The sequence below is a fragment of the Gobio gobio genome, assembly GCF_949357685.1.
Source record: "Gobio gobio genome assembly, chromosome: 2".
Taxonomy (NCBI): domain Eukaryota; kingdom Metazoa; phylum Chordata; class Actinopteri; order Cypriniformes; family Gobionidae; genus Gobio; species Gobio gobio.
In genome coordinates this window covers 2,819,203-2,833,597 of record NC_137098.1, presented here as the reverse complement: position 1 = coordinate 2,833,597, position 14,395 = coordinate 2,819,203, and the positions used below count along the sequence as shown (strand labels likewise).

The window sequence follows — 14,395 nt, the reverse complement described above, 5'->3', positions numbered from 1 at the left end:
ATTTTACTCTAGTTTTAGTCAAAGACAACTCAAGTTATCTTAGTCTAGTTTTAGTCAAAAGACAACTCAAGGTATCTTAGTCAAGTTTTAGTCGACTAAAAGTCTCATCATTTTAGTCTAGTTTTAGTCAAAGACAACTCAAGGTATCTTAGTCAAGTTTTAGTCGACTAAAAGTCTCATCATTTTAGTCTAGTTTTAGTCAAAGACAACTCAAGGTATCTTAGTCAAGTTTTAGTCGACTAAAGGTCTCGTCATTTTACTCTAGTTTTAGTCAAAGACAACTCAAGTTATCTTAGTCTAGTTTTAGTCAAAAGACAACTCAAGGTATCTTAGTCAAGTTTTAGTCGACTAAAAGTCTCGTCATTTTAGTCTAGTTTTAGTCAAAGACAACTCAAGGCATCTTAGTCAAGTTTTAGTCGACTAAAGGTCTCATCATTTTAGTCTAGTTTTAGTCAAAAGACAACTCAAGGTATCTTAGTCAAGTTTTAGTCGACTAAAAGTCTCATCATTTTAGTCTAGTTTTAGTCAAAGACAACTCAAGGTATCTTAGTCAAGTTTTAGTCGACTAAAGGTCTCGTCATTTTACTCTAGTTTTAGTCAAAGACAACTCAAGTTATCTTAGTCTAGTTTTAGTCAAAAGACAACTCAAGGTATCTTAGTCAAGTTTTAGTCGACTAAAGGTCTCGTCATTTTAGTCTAGTTTTAGTCAAAGACAACTCAAGGCATCTTAGTCAAGTTTTAGTCGACTAAAAGTCTCGTCATTTTAGTCTAGTTTTAGTCAAAAGACAACTCAAGGCATCTTAGTCAAGTTTTAGTCGACTAAAAGTCTCGTCAATCTAGTCTAGTTTTAGTCAAAGACAACTCAAGGCATCTTAGTCAAGTTTTAGTCGACTAAAAGTCTCGTCATTTTAGTCTAGTTTTAGTCAAAAGACAACTCAAGGCATCTTAGTCAAGTTTTAGTCGACTAAAGGTCTCGTCATTTTACTCTAGTTTTAGTCAAAGACAACTCAAGTTATCTTAGTCTAGTTTTAGTCAAAAGACAACTCAAGGTATCTTAGTCAAGTTTTAGTCGACTAAAAGTCTCGTCATTTTAGTCTAGTTTTAGTCAAAGACAACTCAAGTTATCTTAGTCTAGTTTTAGTCAAAAGACAACTCAAGGTATCTTAGTCAAGTTTTAGTCGACTAAAGGTCTCGTCATTTTACTCTAGTTTTAGTCAAAGACAACTCAAGTTATCTTAGTCTAGTTTTAGTCAAAGACAACTCAAGGCATCTTAGTCAAGTTTTAGTCGACTAAAAGTCTCGTCATTTTAGTCTAGTTTTAGTCAAAGACAACTCAAGGCATCTTAGTCAAGTTTTAGTCGACTAAAGGTCTCGTCATTTTACTCTAGTTTTAGTCAAAGACAACTCAAGTTATCTTAGTCTAGTTTTAGTCAAAAGACAACTAAAGGTATCTTAGTCAAGTTTTAGTCGACTAAAAGTCTCATCATTTTAGTCTAGTTTTAGTCAAAGACAACTCAAGGTATCTTAGTCAAGTTTTAGTCGACTAAAAGTCTCATCATTTTAGTCTAGTTTTAGTCAAAAGACAACTCAAGGTATCTTAGTCAAGTTTTAGTCGACTAAAAGTCTCGTCATTTTAGTCTAGTTTTAGTCAAAAGACAACTCAAGGCATCTTAGTCAAGTTTTAGTCGACTAAAAGTCTTGTCATTTTAGTCTAGTTTTAGTCAAAGACAACTCAAGGCATCTTAGTCAAGTTTTAGTCGACTAAAAGTCTCGTCATTTTAGTCTAGTTTTAGTCAAAGACAACTCAAGGCATCTTAGTCAAGTTTTAGTCAACTAAAAGTCTCGTCATTTTAGTCTAGTTTTAGTCAAAAGACAACTCAAGGCATCTTAGTCAAGTTTTAGTCGACTAAAAGTCTCGTCATTTTAGTCTAGTTTTAGTCAAAAGACAACTCAAGGCATCTTAGTCAAGTTTTAGTCGACTAAAAGTCTCGTCATTTTAGTCTAGTTTTAGTCAAAGACAACTCAAGGCATCTTAGTCAAGTTTTAGTCAACTAAAAGTCTCGTCATTTTAGTCTAGTTTTAGTCAAAAGGCAACTCAAGGCATCTTAGTCAAGTTTTAGTCGACTAAAGGTCTCGTCATTTTAGTCTAGTCAAAGGAACACTCAATATATTTTGTGGCAAAATAAGTTACATAAAATACATTTAACATGCATAATGTATGTGCCACAACACCATAGCTAACTGGTTGATTTACAGTGTGCCTATAATCAGCATTAGCTAATGAGAAGATGGGCACAAATATCGATTTCGATCTTGATTCAGTATGAATTCATATGTATATTTCCTACTGTACAATAATGAAAAATAAGTTTGCCTTTTAGCACTATTTGAAACTTATTTGGGGTTAAATTATATTTGCTTGCATTCTTTACTACTCACTATTATTAACATTTCAAAATTTCACAAATAAGAAAGCAGATATGATCTGCAATACTTTTTTGAGCAACTAGACTACATGTATATTTATTAAAGAGCCATACAGGCAACTATAGTGGGTAATGGCATTACAAGTGAACATTTTATTTTTCCAGCCACAAAATTCCAGGCTCCAATTCTCCTCTTTGCTTTGGAATTTTCTATTTGAACCTTAATTACTGCACTAATTGTAATATAAATAATGCATATTGTTTCAAAGCAGCTTCACAGAAAATGCATCTACATTACAATTTAAATTGATTTGTACATGTTATGCATTTCAGAAATGCACATATACAAATAAAATAAAATATTTTTACTAATAAAAATAATAAAAGAAAAATGTTTTAAGTGGTCATTAATGGACCATAAGTATTGCACAAATAGTATTTAGTACCAAAAGATCTCAAAATATTCAATAAATATTATTGAACTAAAATATAGGCTATTTAGTGTAAAAATAGTTAAGGTGTATGGTCACATTTGACCATCAATGAGTAGAAGTGTGACTTAGGGCGCTTTCACACCTGCCTTGTTTGGTCTGGATTTTCTGACTTTTCAGTTTGGTCCGGATCAAAATAACAGATGTGAAACCACGGTCAGGACCAAACAGACGAAATCTCGTCCGACGAAAAGAGGCAGTCTCAGTCCGGATCAAACTGAACAAAGGATCGGTTTGTTTCTAGTGTGAAAGCATTTTCTGTATTTTTTCGGACGTTCAGACCATTTACAGGAAGATCCTGTTTATGTTTAAATATTATAAATGTTATTTTTAAATTTAATCTAGGCTACATTGATTATGAAAATTGAAAAGATGCGCAATATGTCAGAAGACAGAAGGTCAGAAATTACTTTGAAAGAAATTTATGATTTTGCTTAGAAAGCCTTTCTTTAATGTGAATTTCGTTTTTGTATCTTTATTTTAATCAACGTTTAATCAGATAATTGCCTGGATTTAATAAATAAGAAGCAAATAGTCTATAGCAGACCATAATCGCGGGAGCGATCACATGCTTTGCACATGAACTGGAGCTAATAAACTGAAACTCAGCAGATACTCGTCTCACAAACATGAGAAATATGTGTATATAAAGCTTGAAATGTCCACTTTTAAACGTAACGAAAAGAAAATAGTCCAGCAATGCTAGTGTTCAATAGTGGTAATGATATGCGTCCGTTCATTCACTCTTGACAAAGACGCTGACGTCACACACACATCCGTTTACAAACCAATCAATGTCCAGATGCCGCCCACAGAGATGAAGACGAGTGGACACAAGTGTGTCATGTTCAGTTCTTTAGTGCACTCGCATAATTGCAACGTGAAACCAAGACCTGAGACCGCCTGTTTTCGTCGGACCAGATTTCGTCTGTTTGGTCCTGACCGTGGTTTCACATCTGAAATTTTGATTCGGACCAAACTGAAAAGTCCGAAAATCCGGACCAAACAAGGTGTGTGTGAAAGCGCTCTTAGTCTGCGTTTTTGGACATTGGGGCAGTCTCATCATCGTCTCGTCTTCGTCATGGAAAATAAGGTCGTTGACGAACATATTTAGTCTCGTCTCGTCTGACGAAATGAACTCTAGCTGGCCCAAACCCACCCCTGACCCAGCTCTGATGAAGTCTGTGTCCTCCACAGACCCCGTCCAGAGAGCCCACGGATGAGCAGCTGTCCCAGGACAGCGAGGACCTGACGGTGGAGACCTGCCTCGATGAAACCGACACCGACAACGCTCGCTTCAGCAGCAGCATCAAGTGAGTCCGACCGCTTCAGTCCAGAGTGTGTGCACAGACAAAATGGCTGCCATTTATGCCCAAGTGTCCGCTTTGTTTTGCAGTGTGGTTGAGCTGGAGACACTGGGCGGTTTTGCGAAGGCCCGTGACTTTAGCAGTGAGACTCTGTCCTCTGAACTCACACTGGATCTGGATATAGAGCCGTTTTACAGCCAGCACACCAACCGCCCTCGCCGCTCCAGAACCGCCAGCGAACTGCTGTCAGAGAGGTGTGCTTTACACACTACTGGACGATCCTCTGCCGCTACTATAGGGTCCATCTCCTGAAAACATGTCTGTCTTAGGATAGCAGTTTGGGCTAACACTTTATTTTGATGTTCCACTTTAGACACTCTACTAACTACAAGTAACTTTGCTACTACATGTCAACTAGCAGTCATCAGAGTATTAGTAGACTGTGCTTAATATCTGCTAACACTTTATTTCTACTAACTACAAGTAACTTTGCAACTACATGTCAACTAGCAGTCATTAGAGTATTAGTAGACTGTGCTTAATATCTGCTAACACTTTATTCCTACTAACTACAAGTAACTTTGCTACTACATGTCAACTAGCAGTCATCAGAGTATTAGTAGACTGTGCTTAATATCTGCTAACACTTTATTTCTACTAACTACAAGTAACTTTGCAACTACATGTCAACTAGCAGTCATTAGAGTATTAGTAGACTGTGCTTAATATCTGCTAACACTTTATTCCTACTAACTACAAGTAACTTTGCTACTACATGTCAACTAGCAGTCATTAGAGTATTAGTAGACTGTGCTTAATATCTGCTAACACTTTATTTTGACGATCCACTTTAGACACTCTACTAACTACAAGTAACTTATTAACTACATGTCAACTAGCAGTCATTAGAGTATTAGTAGACTGTGCTTAATATCTGCTAACACTTTATTCCTACTAACTACAAGTAACTTTGCTACTACATGTCAACTAGCAGTCATTAGAGTATTAGTAGACTGTGCTTAATATCTACTAACACTTTATTTCTACTAACTACAAGTAACTTTGCTACTACATGTCAACTAGCAGTCATTAGAGTATTAGTAGACTGTGCTTAATATCTACTAACACTTTATTTCTACTAACTACAAGTAACTTTGCTACTACATGTCAACTAGCAGTCATTAGAGTATTAGTAGACTGTGCTTAATATCTACTAACACTTTATTTCTACTAACTACAAGTAACTTTGCTACTACATGTCAACTAGCAGTCATTAGAGTATTAGTAGACTGTGCTTAATATCTGCTAACACTTTATTTCTACTAACTACAAGTAACTTTGCTACTACATGTCAACTAGCAGTCATTAGGGTATTAGTAGACTGTGCTTAATATCTACTAACACTTTATTTCTACTAACTACAAGTAACTTTGCTACTACATGTCAACTAGCAGTCATTAGGGTATTAGTAGACTGTGCTTAATATCTGCTAACACTTTATTTTGATGATCCACTTTAGACATTCTACTAACTACAAGTAACTTATTAACTACATGTCAACTAGCAGTCATTAGAGTATTAGTAGACTGTGCTTAATATCTGCTAACACTTTATTTCTACTAACTACAAGTAACTTATTAACTACATGTCAACTAGCAGTCATTAGAGTATTAGTAGACTGTGCTTAATATCTGCTTAAGTAACTTTGCAACTAATTTAGGAGAAAATGTGTATTAATGGTGTTAAATCGGCTTCATTTTCTTTATGTGAAGTGAGTTCCTCCAGTTGATTGCTTGTCTCTGTATTCTCAGGCCCTTCAGTGTTGAGGAGTTGATACAGAGTCGTGAGTTCTACTCGTCTCAGAACCGGCTGCTGAAGCTGCTCTTCGCGCTCTATAATGTTCTGGCGGGTCACTCCGAGCTGGTGTGTTACTTCATCATCGTGCTCAATAACCTGGTGACCGCCTCTGTCGTCTCATTGGTGCTGCCAGTCCTCGTGTTTCTCTGGGCCATGCTGTCTGTGCCACGACCTTCCAAGAGGTTCTGGATGACGGCCATCGTCTACACAGAGGTTGGATGTTTCAGATATTAGTAAAGAAACCTTTTTTACCAATGTGGTATCAAATATCAGGGTTCCCACTCGTCCTGGAAAACACATGGAAAATTCAAGAAAATGTAAAATGTCCTGGAAAATCTTGTTGTTGTCTGGGAAAATTAATTTCTAGTATAAAGAGTTTATCGCTGGCCCAAACAATTAGTGCTAGTTGCAGAAAGCACATGTTCAGGAATGCTGAGTTTGATGCGTGTGAGTTGTATTTTGAATAATGATGTTTAGTCTTTTGTTGCCACTTGCAGCCGTTAGCTAATGCTAATGCTAAAACTGCTCAAATGTGTGCAGTGAATGTCAACTCGTAAGCTGCTCCCTAATCACATAATTTTGATATAAAGTCACATTTGTGTGTTATATAGTCAGAATTGCGTGATATAAACTCGCAAGTCTTTTCTTCACAATTGACTTTTTTGCGCAGTTGCGAGTTTATATCTTGCAATTCTGACTTATTTTCTCAGAATTGTGAGATCTAAACTGCAATTGCAAGTTATAAAGTCAAATTCTGAGGATAAAAGAATTGCGACAATTTTCACGTTTATATCACAAATATGTAAACTCACAAAAGTCAGAATAGCGGGATAAAAAGTCACACTTTTCTTTCTATTCTGTGGTGTAAACAAGCTTCCATAGTCATAATGTATGATTAAGAGCTCATATTGAAAAATGCTGGATTGTTAAGTAATGGCAATAAACTGGACGGCTTTTAAAGACTTAGAAAGCAATATTTGGCGTGATCCTTGTCTTTTATTCCCGCCGTAGTAAAATTGAAAATGTCCTTGAAAAGTATTGGAAAATGGTTGCTGAAAAAAAGTGGGAACCCTGAATATATATTTATATATATCCTATACTAACTCTGGCCTGATGTATTTCCCACAGGTCATGGTGGTGGTCAAATACCTGTTTCAGTTTGGCTTCTTCCCGTGGAACAGTGAGTTTGAGCTGCAGCTTAATGAGGACAAGCCCTTCTTCCCTCCACGAATCCTGGGCCTGGAGAAAACCGACAACTACATCCGTTATGATTTGCTTCAGCTACTGGCACTCTTCTTTCACCGCTCCCTTCTCCAGGTATTCAGTCTGGCCTGTTAAAAAAACAAGCCTGTTGGTCTGAATGGGCTCCATCTTAAATGCACAGTTGAAAGTTATTGGTAGTTATTGGTATAAAGTATGTTTTGATATTTAACAATAGTTTAAAAACCTTTAAATACAGCCTTACTGTGAGCTATGAGGTTGTTAATCAATTGTATTTGGATCTGTTGAAGCCGTCAGCCCACATTATTTCAACTTTAAATAATGTTTTAAAATAATCATGGCAAGCAAAATGTGCCAAAAGATCTCTGTAGCTCCGCTTACTCCCATGAAGCACATCGAATGGCGTAATGGTGGTGAAAAACTACATTACCCATAATGCTCTACAGAATATTCCACCAGAATCGAAACAAGCAAACTGCGCCAAAATATCTCTTTAGCTCCGCCCACTCCCATGAAACACCCCGAATGGTGTAATGGTGGTGAAAAACTACATTAACCATAATGCTCTACATAATATTCCACCAGAGTTGAAACCATAGACCGTAAAAAAATATGGACGACGCGACTTCATTGACTTCCGCTGACCATAGTTGAAGCTTTCGTATGCCCGCTCACGGCGCTGACATCTCAGGACCGGAGTTGCGCAGTAGAGAACAGGAAGTAGAGGCGCGATTATCAAAAGCCCGCCCACAGTCTCACAGATGCAGAACAATTCATTATGTTGGTGTGAAATAAACAGTTATAGAAATGTAGAGATTAAAGCTAAAGCTCCAATCTCCTCCCAAAAATCCCGAAAAAAGTCTGTTAGTGCCTCAGTGACAACTTCACTCGGAGAAGCCGTCAATCTCAGCTGTCAATCATGACGTCACACCCCCCGTTTTTATAGCATCACCTAACTCACTAAAACTAAACTTATTTAAAAAGCGAACACTTGAAATGAAATCATCGTAATAAAAACTGCCTAAAATTACAGAAACCATCTTTAGGAAACAATTATTTGAAGTGTAATTGAATTGTTTAGTGTGTCTCGCGTCCATTCAAATACATGGAGAGGCGGGGTTTATGAGCTATACTGGGACCGGCCACCGGGGGGCGATCGAGGCGTGGAAGCTTCAGTTTCTGACAGGAGCACTACAGGCTTGGTTGAAACAAGCAAACCGCGCCAAAAGATCTTTAGCTCCGCCCACTCCCATGAAACACCACGAATGACGTAATCATGGTGAAAAACTACATTACCCATAATGCTGTTCAGAATATTCCATCAATCAGAGTCAAACCAAGCAAACCGCGCCAAAATATCTCTTTAGCTCCGCCCACTCCCATGAAACACCACGAATGGCGTAATCGTGGTGAGAAACTACATTACCCATAATGCTCCACAGAATATTCCACCAATCGGAGAGTCGAAACAAGCAAACCGCACCAAAATATCTCTTCAGCTCCGCCCACTCCCATGAAACACCACGAATGACGATATCGTGGTGAAAAACTACGTTCCCCATAATGCTCTACCGAAAATTCCACCAATCAGAGAGTCGAAATAAGCAAACCGCGCCAAAAGATCTCTTCAGCTCCGCCCATGAAACACCACGAATGGCGTAATCGTGGTGAAAAACTACATTACCCATAATGCTCTACCGAATATTCCACCAATCGGAGAGTCGAAACAAGCAAACCGCGCCAAAAGATCTCTTTAGCACCACCCACTCCCATGAAACACCACAAATGGCATAATCATGGTTAAAAACTACATTACCCATAATGCTCTACAGAAAATTCACCAATCGGAGAGTCAAAACAAGCAAACCACACCAAAAGATCTCTTCAGCTCCGCCTAATCTGGTTTGTAATCCATCATGATACACATGTTTTTCTTTTCCTCTCTCAGCGTTATGGTCTCTGGGACCAAGAGGGCCCTCTGGAAGAGAAGAGCAATCTTTCATCCGCGGAGAAGAGAAAGAACGAAGGAGATGAGAAAGTGTCAGATGAAGAGGACAGTCGAGCACAGCCAGAGCCCGACACGGAGGTTCTGTCAATGACACCGTCGACAGAATCTCCGACCGATGTGGAGAACCAGACCGACCCAGAACCCAACATTCACCAGACCGACCCAGAACCCAACATTCACCAGACCGACCCAGAACCCAACAGTCACCAGACCGACCCAGAACCCAACATTCACCAGACCGACCCAGAACCCAACATTCACCAGACCGACCCAGAACCCAACATTCACCAGACCGACCCAGAACCCAACAGTCACACAGACGCCACAGAAACCCTGGAGACGGGGAAGAAGAAGAGCCGCTTCCTTCGCTTCCGCAGGAAAAAACAGACACAAACAGGTCTGTGAAAAAACTGTGTTGTTATAAGATCTTAATCTCGATTCCTGTGTGATTTTAGCATATTTTATCTGTGTTGCGCATCTGAAAGCCTCTCATACAGTGTGTGAAAACTGAATACTGAGTTCTCTTGTGTCTTCTTACACTTGAACAGACAAATACTCTCAAAATTGTCAAAATACCCTGGTGTAAACACAGTGGGTTATGTGTTCAGTGAATGTAAACAGCTGGGAAACAGATCAGATGTGTATCCGTGTACTGGATCCATGCATTCGCTCTTAAAGAGACAGTAGCCTAATAAACCTGCTGCTGTCTGTGTCATTAATGTTCATCAAACAACAAAAGACAAAGAGAAAATCACTCAATTCTCTTGACAGAATCACTTTTGTAACTTTATTTTTATAAAATCAATGTTTTATAATCTATATAGTGTTATTTTACAGTTGATTTCTGTTGATCTTTTGTTTATTTGTGCTATTGCTAATTTTTTTATGTGATTAATATGTCTGTAAGATTGTACTGAGCCTGTTCTGTGTGTTATTTTGGCATGTGTGAACAATCCTGTCACAGATGTGAGACCGAAAGAACCCAAGAAGAAGAAGAAGAAGAAGAAGACGAAGCACGGCGAGGACACCAGTAAAAAACTACTGAATGCTGTGGAAGGAAAACTCAAAGGCCTTTTCTTATCCATGTAAGATTCCTGTTGCTCAACCCGTCAGGAAGGACCAGATCATCATAGTATAGGCGTTTAGTTGTTGGTCCGAGGCGGTCTACCAGCTAGGGTCAGAAATGACCATTTCCATAAGGTTATGGATGCACTGATATGACATTTTTGGCCGATAACCGATAACTCTTTATATTTGAAAACAGATATATCGGTCGATAAATCTAAATCCAATTTTTTATATAATTTTTGAGAGCCTGCTTACAAAAACAAAAGTCTCACTATTAGAAGCCATGTCTCAAGCACACAATTATGATATTCTTATTATAATTTTATGTAGCCGATATGACTGACTTATTTTCCTTTCTGAAGTGATTCCAATCATATTTCAAGCAATTCAAACCCATCATGGTTAACAGTGAAGTGTCTCAGCTGAAGGAGATAATACATTATTTATCTGCTTTAATATATCGGCCAAATTTTCTTATTGGACCGATAACAATAACATTAAAATATATATCTGCAAGCAGCAGTTATAAGCTAGCAGCAGACCAACTGCAAAAATGAGTGATGACATTGAGACAATTTTAAGCAAAAAGGTTGAAAACCCATAAATACATTGAGTTGTATGGAGCCAATTTCATGTTTTGTTCAATTATAGCGCCACCAAGTGCTTTTTGGTGTGTCCTCAGAGTGCCCCCATACATAAGTGTCTCAAATTTGGTAAAAATATCTTGTTTCGTTTAGGAGTTATAGGCATTTGTATTCATGAGCATATAAAAAATAACCCACACTTGACTTGCATTTTTTGCTAAATTACTACTTACTATTTTAAAAATTACTATGACTTAGTATCAAAATTTAGACATTTGGCCATTGGCATATAGTCAACCCGCTATGATTCCGATTTTCCTACGGTGGTTTTGTCTCAATCGGACTGTTTCGAAGATTTTCATGAAAGTTGTTTAACCGCTAAATCACAACATTGAACAAACCAAACCTAGCGTGTTTGGTATCGTTGGACTTGGTACCAAAGTATTCAGGAATCTAGGTTGATTTAGGGATGAATATACGTGAATATATCCTGTGAAAATACGTCAACCAAATCCAAAGTTATAAGCATGTGAATATTTGATTTTACCACTAGGTGGCACTGACTCGAAACTTCTCAGGCTCTTTCAGGGCATCGTGCCGATGACCCATACCGAGTTTCGTAACGATGCGCTAATGCGTTCACGAAATACAGCATTTTACTACAAAATTCAAAATGGCCGACGCCCAACTTGACCAATATGGAAAATTCTCAGCATGCAGCCCCGAATCTAACAAGACAACTTTTATGATTTTTGGGCAAATTATACATTTTTTGTATCTTTTGACTAGTAGGTGGCGCTGTGGCGAAATGCTCCAATTTGGCACGCTCTTCATCAAATTCGTTATTCAAGAACGGTTGGGTTTCTCAAACAGCTTTTGATAACTTTTTGACAGCATGGTCTATAGATGATCTGAACTGAAGTTCGAAAAAGTAGCTTTTTTGGCGCGAAAGGTTTTCAATGACGCCTTAGGGTGCAGTCAAACCGTATTGAGCCAAGGAATTAGAGGAAACAAGAATTTTGTTTTTAGAAATTAGGAATTTTGCGTTAGAGAGTTTGATCTAGAGACACAAAATCTGCTATATATCGTAATTAAGGTGCAATATTTGCCCCCTCAAATTGATTTCAAGGGGCATTTTTTCTTTTTCTAGAAACACTTCAAAACCTTGTGATTCATGTTTGATTCGGAGCGCGTATCAAACTGCCAAAGAGACTTTGTTACGTTATCACTGTTTAGAAACGTTTAATTTCGCCACTAGGGGGCGATGATCTCTGTGAACCCATGAACCAGTGTCTATATATGATTGTCACCTGATCTCGGATCAGTTTTAAACATTTAATGACACATTTGTATTATTAAAAGGAAGAGTTGCAGTTAAAAGATGAACCAAACTCTCCATAAAACAAGCCCTACAATTGAATAAAATAACACACTTATAAAGACACTTCATATGAAACATCAATTAAACAATTCCAACTTTTTAAAAACTATTTTGAAACTAGTAATTGATATATAACACAGTATCGTTGATGTAATGTCTCTGCTGATTCACAGGTCATAACTCGTGTAATTCATGATTTAATGCCACATTTAACATTTGATCTTGTGGTGTGTTTGTAATTCCTCTCCGCAGAGTGAAGACTGTCTATAGGCCGAGCTGTGTATTCTTCCAGAACATCCTGCATGCGGAGTATCAGGCGGCGACTGATGTCTATGCGCTGATGTTCCTCACTGATGTGGTGGATTTCATCATCGTCATCTTCGGTTTCTGGGCTTTTGGAGTGAGTACAGAAAACTCAAGGATATCCCTAGTCCAGATATCCTAAAGGAATGCCTACAGGATTTGAGTGTAGGAACGGCATGATTTTGAATGAAACCTAAAGTAATTATTCCCAATCCGAGTTAAAGGGTTAGTTCACCCAAAAATGTAAATTGTGTCATTAATGACTGAGCCTCATGTGGTTGGACACCCGTCAGACCTCCGTTCATCTTCAGACACAAATTAAGATATTTTAGTGTAAATCTGATGCTCTGAAAGGCCTCCATTGGCTCAACTTTACACTCTCAAGACCCTTAAAAGACACTAAAGACTAAAGTTACAAAGTCCATCTCACTACAGTGGTTCTACAATAACTTTATGAAGACGAGAATAGTTTTTGTGCGCAAAAAAACCCTAAATAACGACTTATATAGTGATGACGATTTCAAAACACGGCATCATGAAGCTTCGAAGCGTTATGAATCAGTGAGTCGATTCAGCGGTTTGAAGCGTTATGAATCAGTGAGTCGATTCAGCGGTTTGAAGCGTTATGAATCAGTGAGTCGATTCAGCAGTTTGGAGCGTTATGAATCAGTGAGTCGATTCAGCGGTTTGAAGCGTTATGAATCAGTGAGTCGATTCAGCAGTTTGGATCGCCAAAGTCACGTAATTCAGCAGTTTGACACGCGATCCGAATCATGATTCGATTCACTGATTCATAACGCTTCGAAGCTTCATGATGCCGTGTTTTGAAATCGTCATCACTATATAAGTCGTTATTTAGGGTTTTTTTGCGCACAAAAACTATTCTCGTCACTCCATAAAGTTATTGTAGAGCCGCTGTAGTGAGATGGACTTTGTTACGACGTCTTTAGTGTCTTTTAAGGGTCTTGAGAGTGTAAAGTGCATTGAGCCAATGGAGGCCTTTCAGAGCATCAGATTTACACTAAAATATCTTCATTTGTGTCTGAAGATGAACGGAGGTCTGACGGGTGTCCAACCACATGAGGCTCAGTCATTAATGACACAATTTACATTTTTGGGTGAACTAACCCTTTAAGACAACAACAATGCTAAATGCAAATAATATAGTGCAAATACATTTAGGATGCCAAATTAATTAGACTTGTTGTGGTCACTTCATGCGTTTACTCTGATGGGATAGCTATCCGATCGTGAACAGACCAGGTGTAAATGCCCTCCGAGAATTGCAATGAAAGACCCTTTTAATGCATGAATGTTTTGCCAGCCATTATTACATAATCCGGTCTTTAGCGACCCGGATCTATATCTATCCACGGATGGATCTCTAACTGCCGCAGTAGAATAAAACTCCTGATATGTGGAATATAATGCAGAATTTCACACAATTTGTCAAATTTTTGATGAATAAATAAAAAAAGCAGGTCAGCACACTTAAATCAGATCGCAATATAGACTAGTGTCTCACTTTATATTGTTAACTGTATTGTGAATAAACTACTACTTTTATAAATGTTGTACAAAGTCACATACCAGAGGCATATTCATTATGCGGCTCATTATGTGGTTCTTTTGTCCTCTCAGGTGTGAATCACAGCATTATTCATGATCATTCACACACCTTCGCATACGGCCTTTGTAAAGAAAAAGTGTCTGACAAAATATATTGTTTTATGTGAATGAGTAGACACA

The 14,395-nt window shown here is 38.0% G+C and overlaps 1 protein-coding gene across 1 annotated transcript in view; it reads left to right on the top strand.

Moving 5' to 3' along the window:
* Positions 1 to 14,395, top strand: part of piezo1 (piezo type mechanosensitive ion channel component 1 (Er blood group)) — a 213,562-nt gene that overhangs the window by 178,542 nt on the left and 20,625 nt on the right. Inside the window, exons 31-37 of the mRNA XM_079838599.1 lie at positions 4,115 to 4,230; positions 4,314 to 4,478; positions 6,036 to 6,294; positions 7,210 to 7,398; positions 9,251 to 9,707; positions 10,275 to 10,395; positions 12,596 to 12,743. Coding sequence (XP_079694725.1) covers positions 4,115 to 4,230; positions 4,314 to 4,478; positions 6,036 to 6,294; positions 7,210 to 7,398; positions 9,251 to 9,707; positions 10,275 to 10,395; positions 12,596 to 12,743 — 1,455 coding nt within the window. The remainder of the gene's footprint in view (positions 1 to 4,114; positions 4,231 to 4,313; positions 4,479 to 6,035; positions 6,295 to 7,209; positions 7,399 to 9,250; positions 9,708 to 10,274; positions 10,396 to 12,595; positions 12,744 to 14,395) is intronic.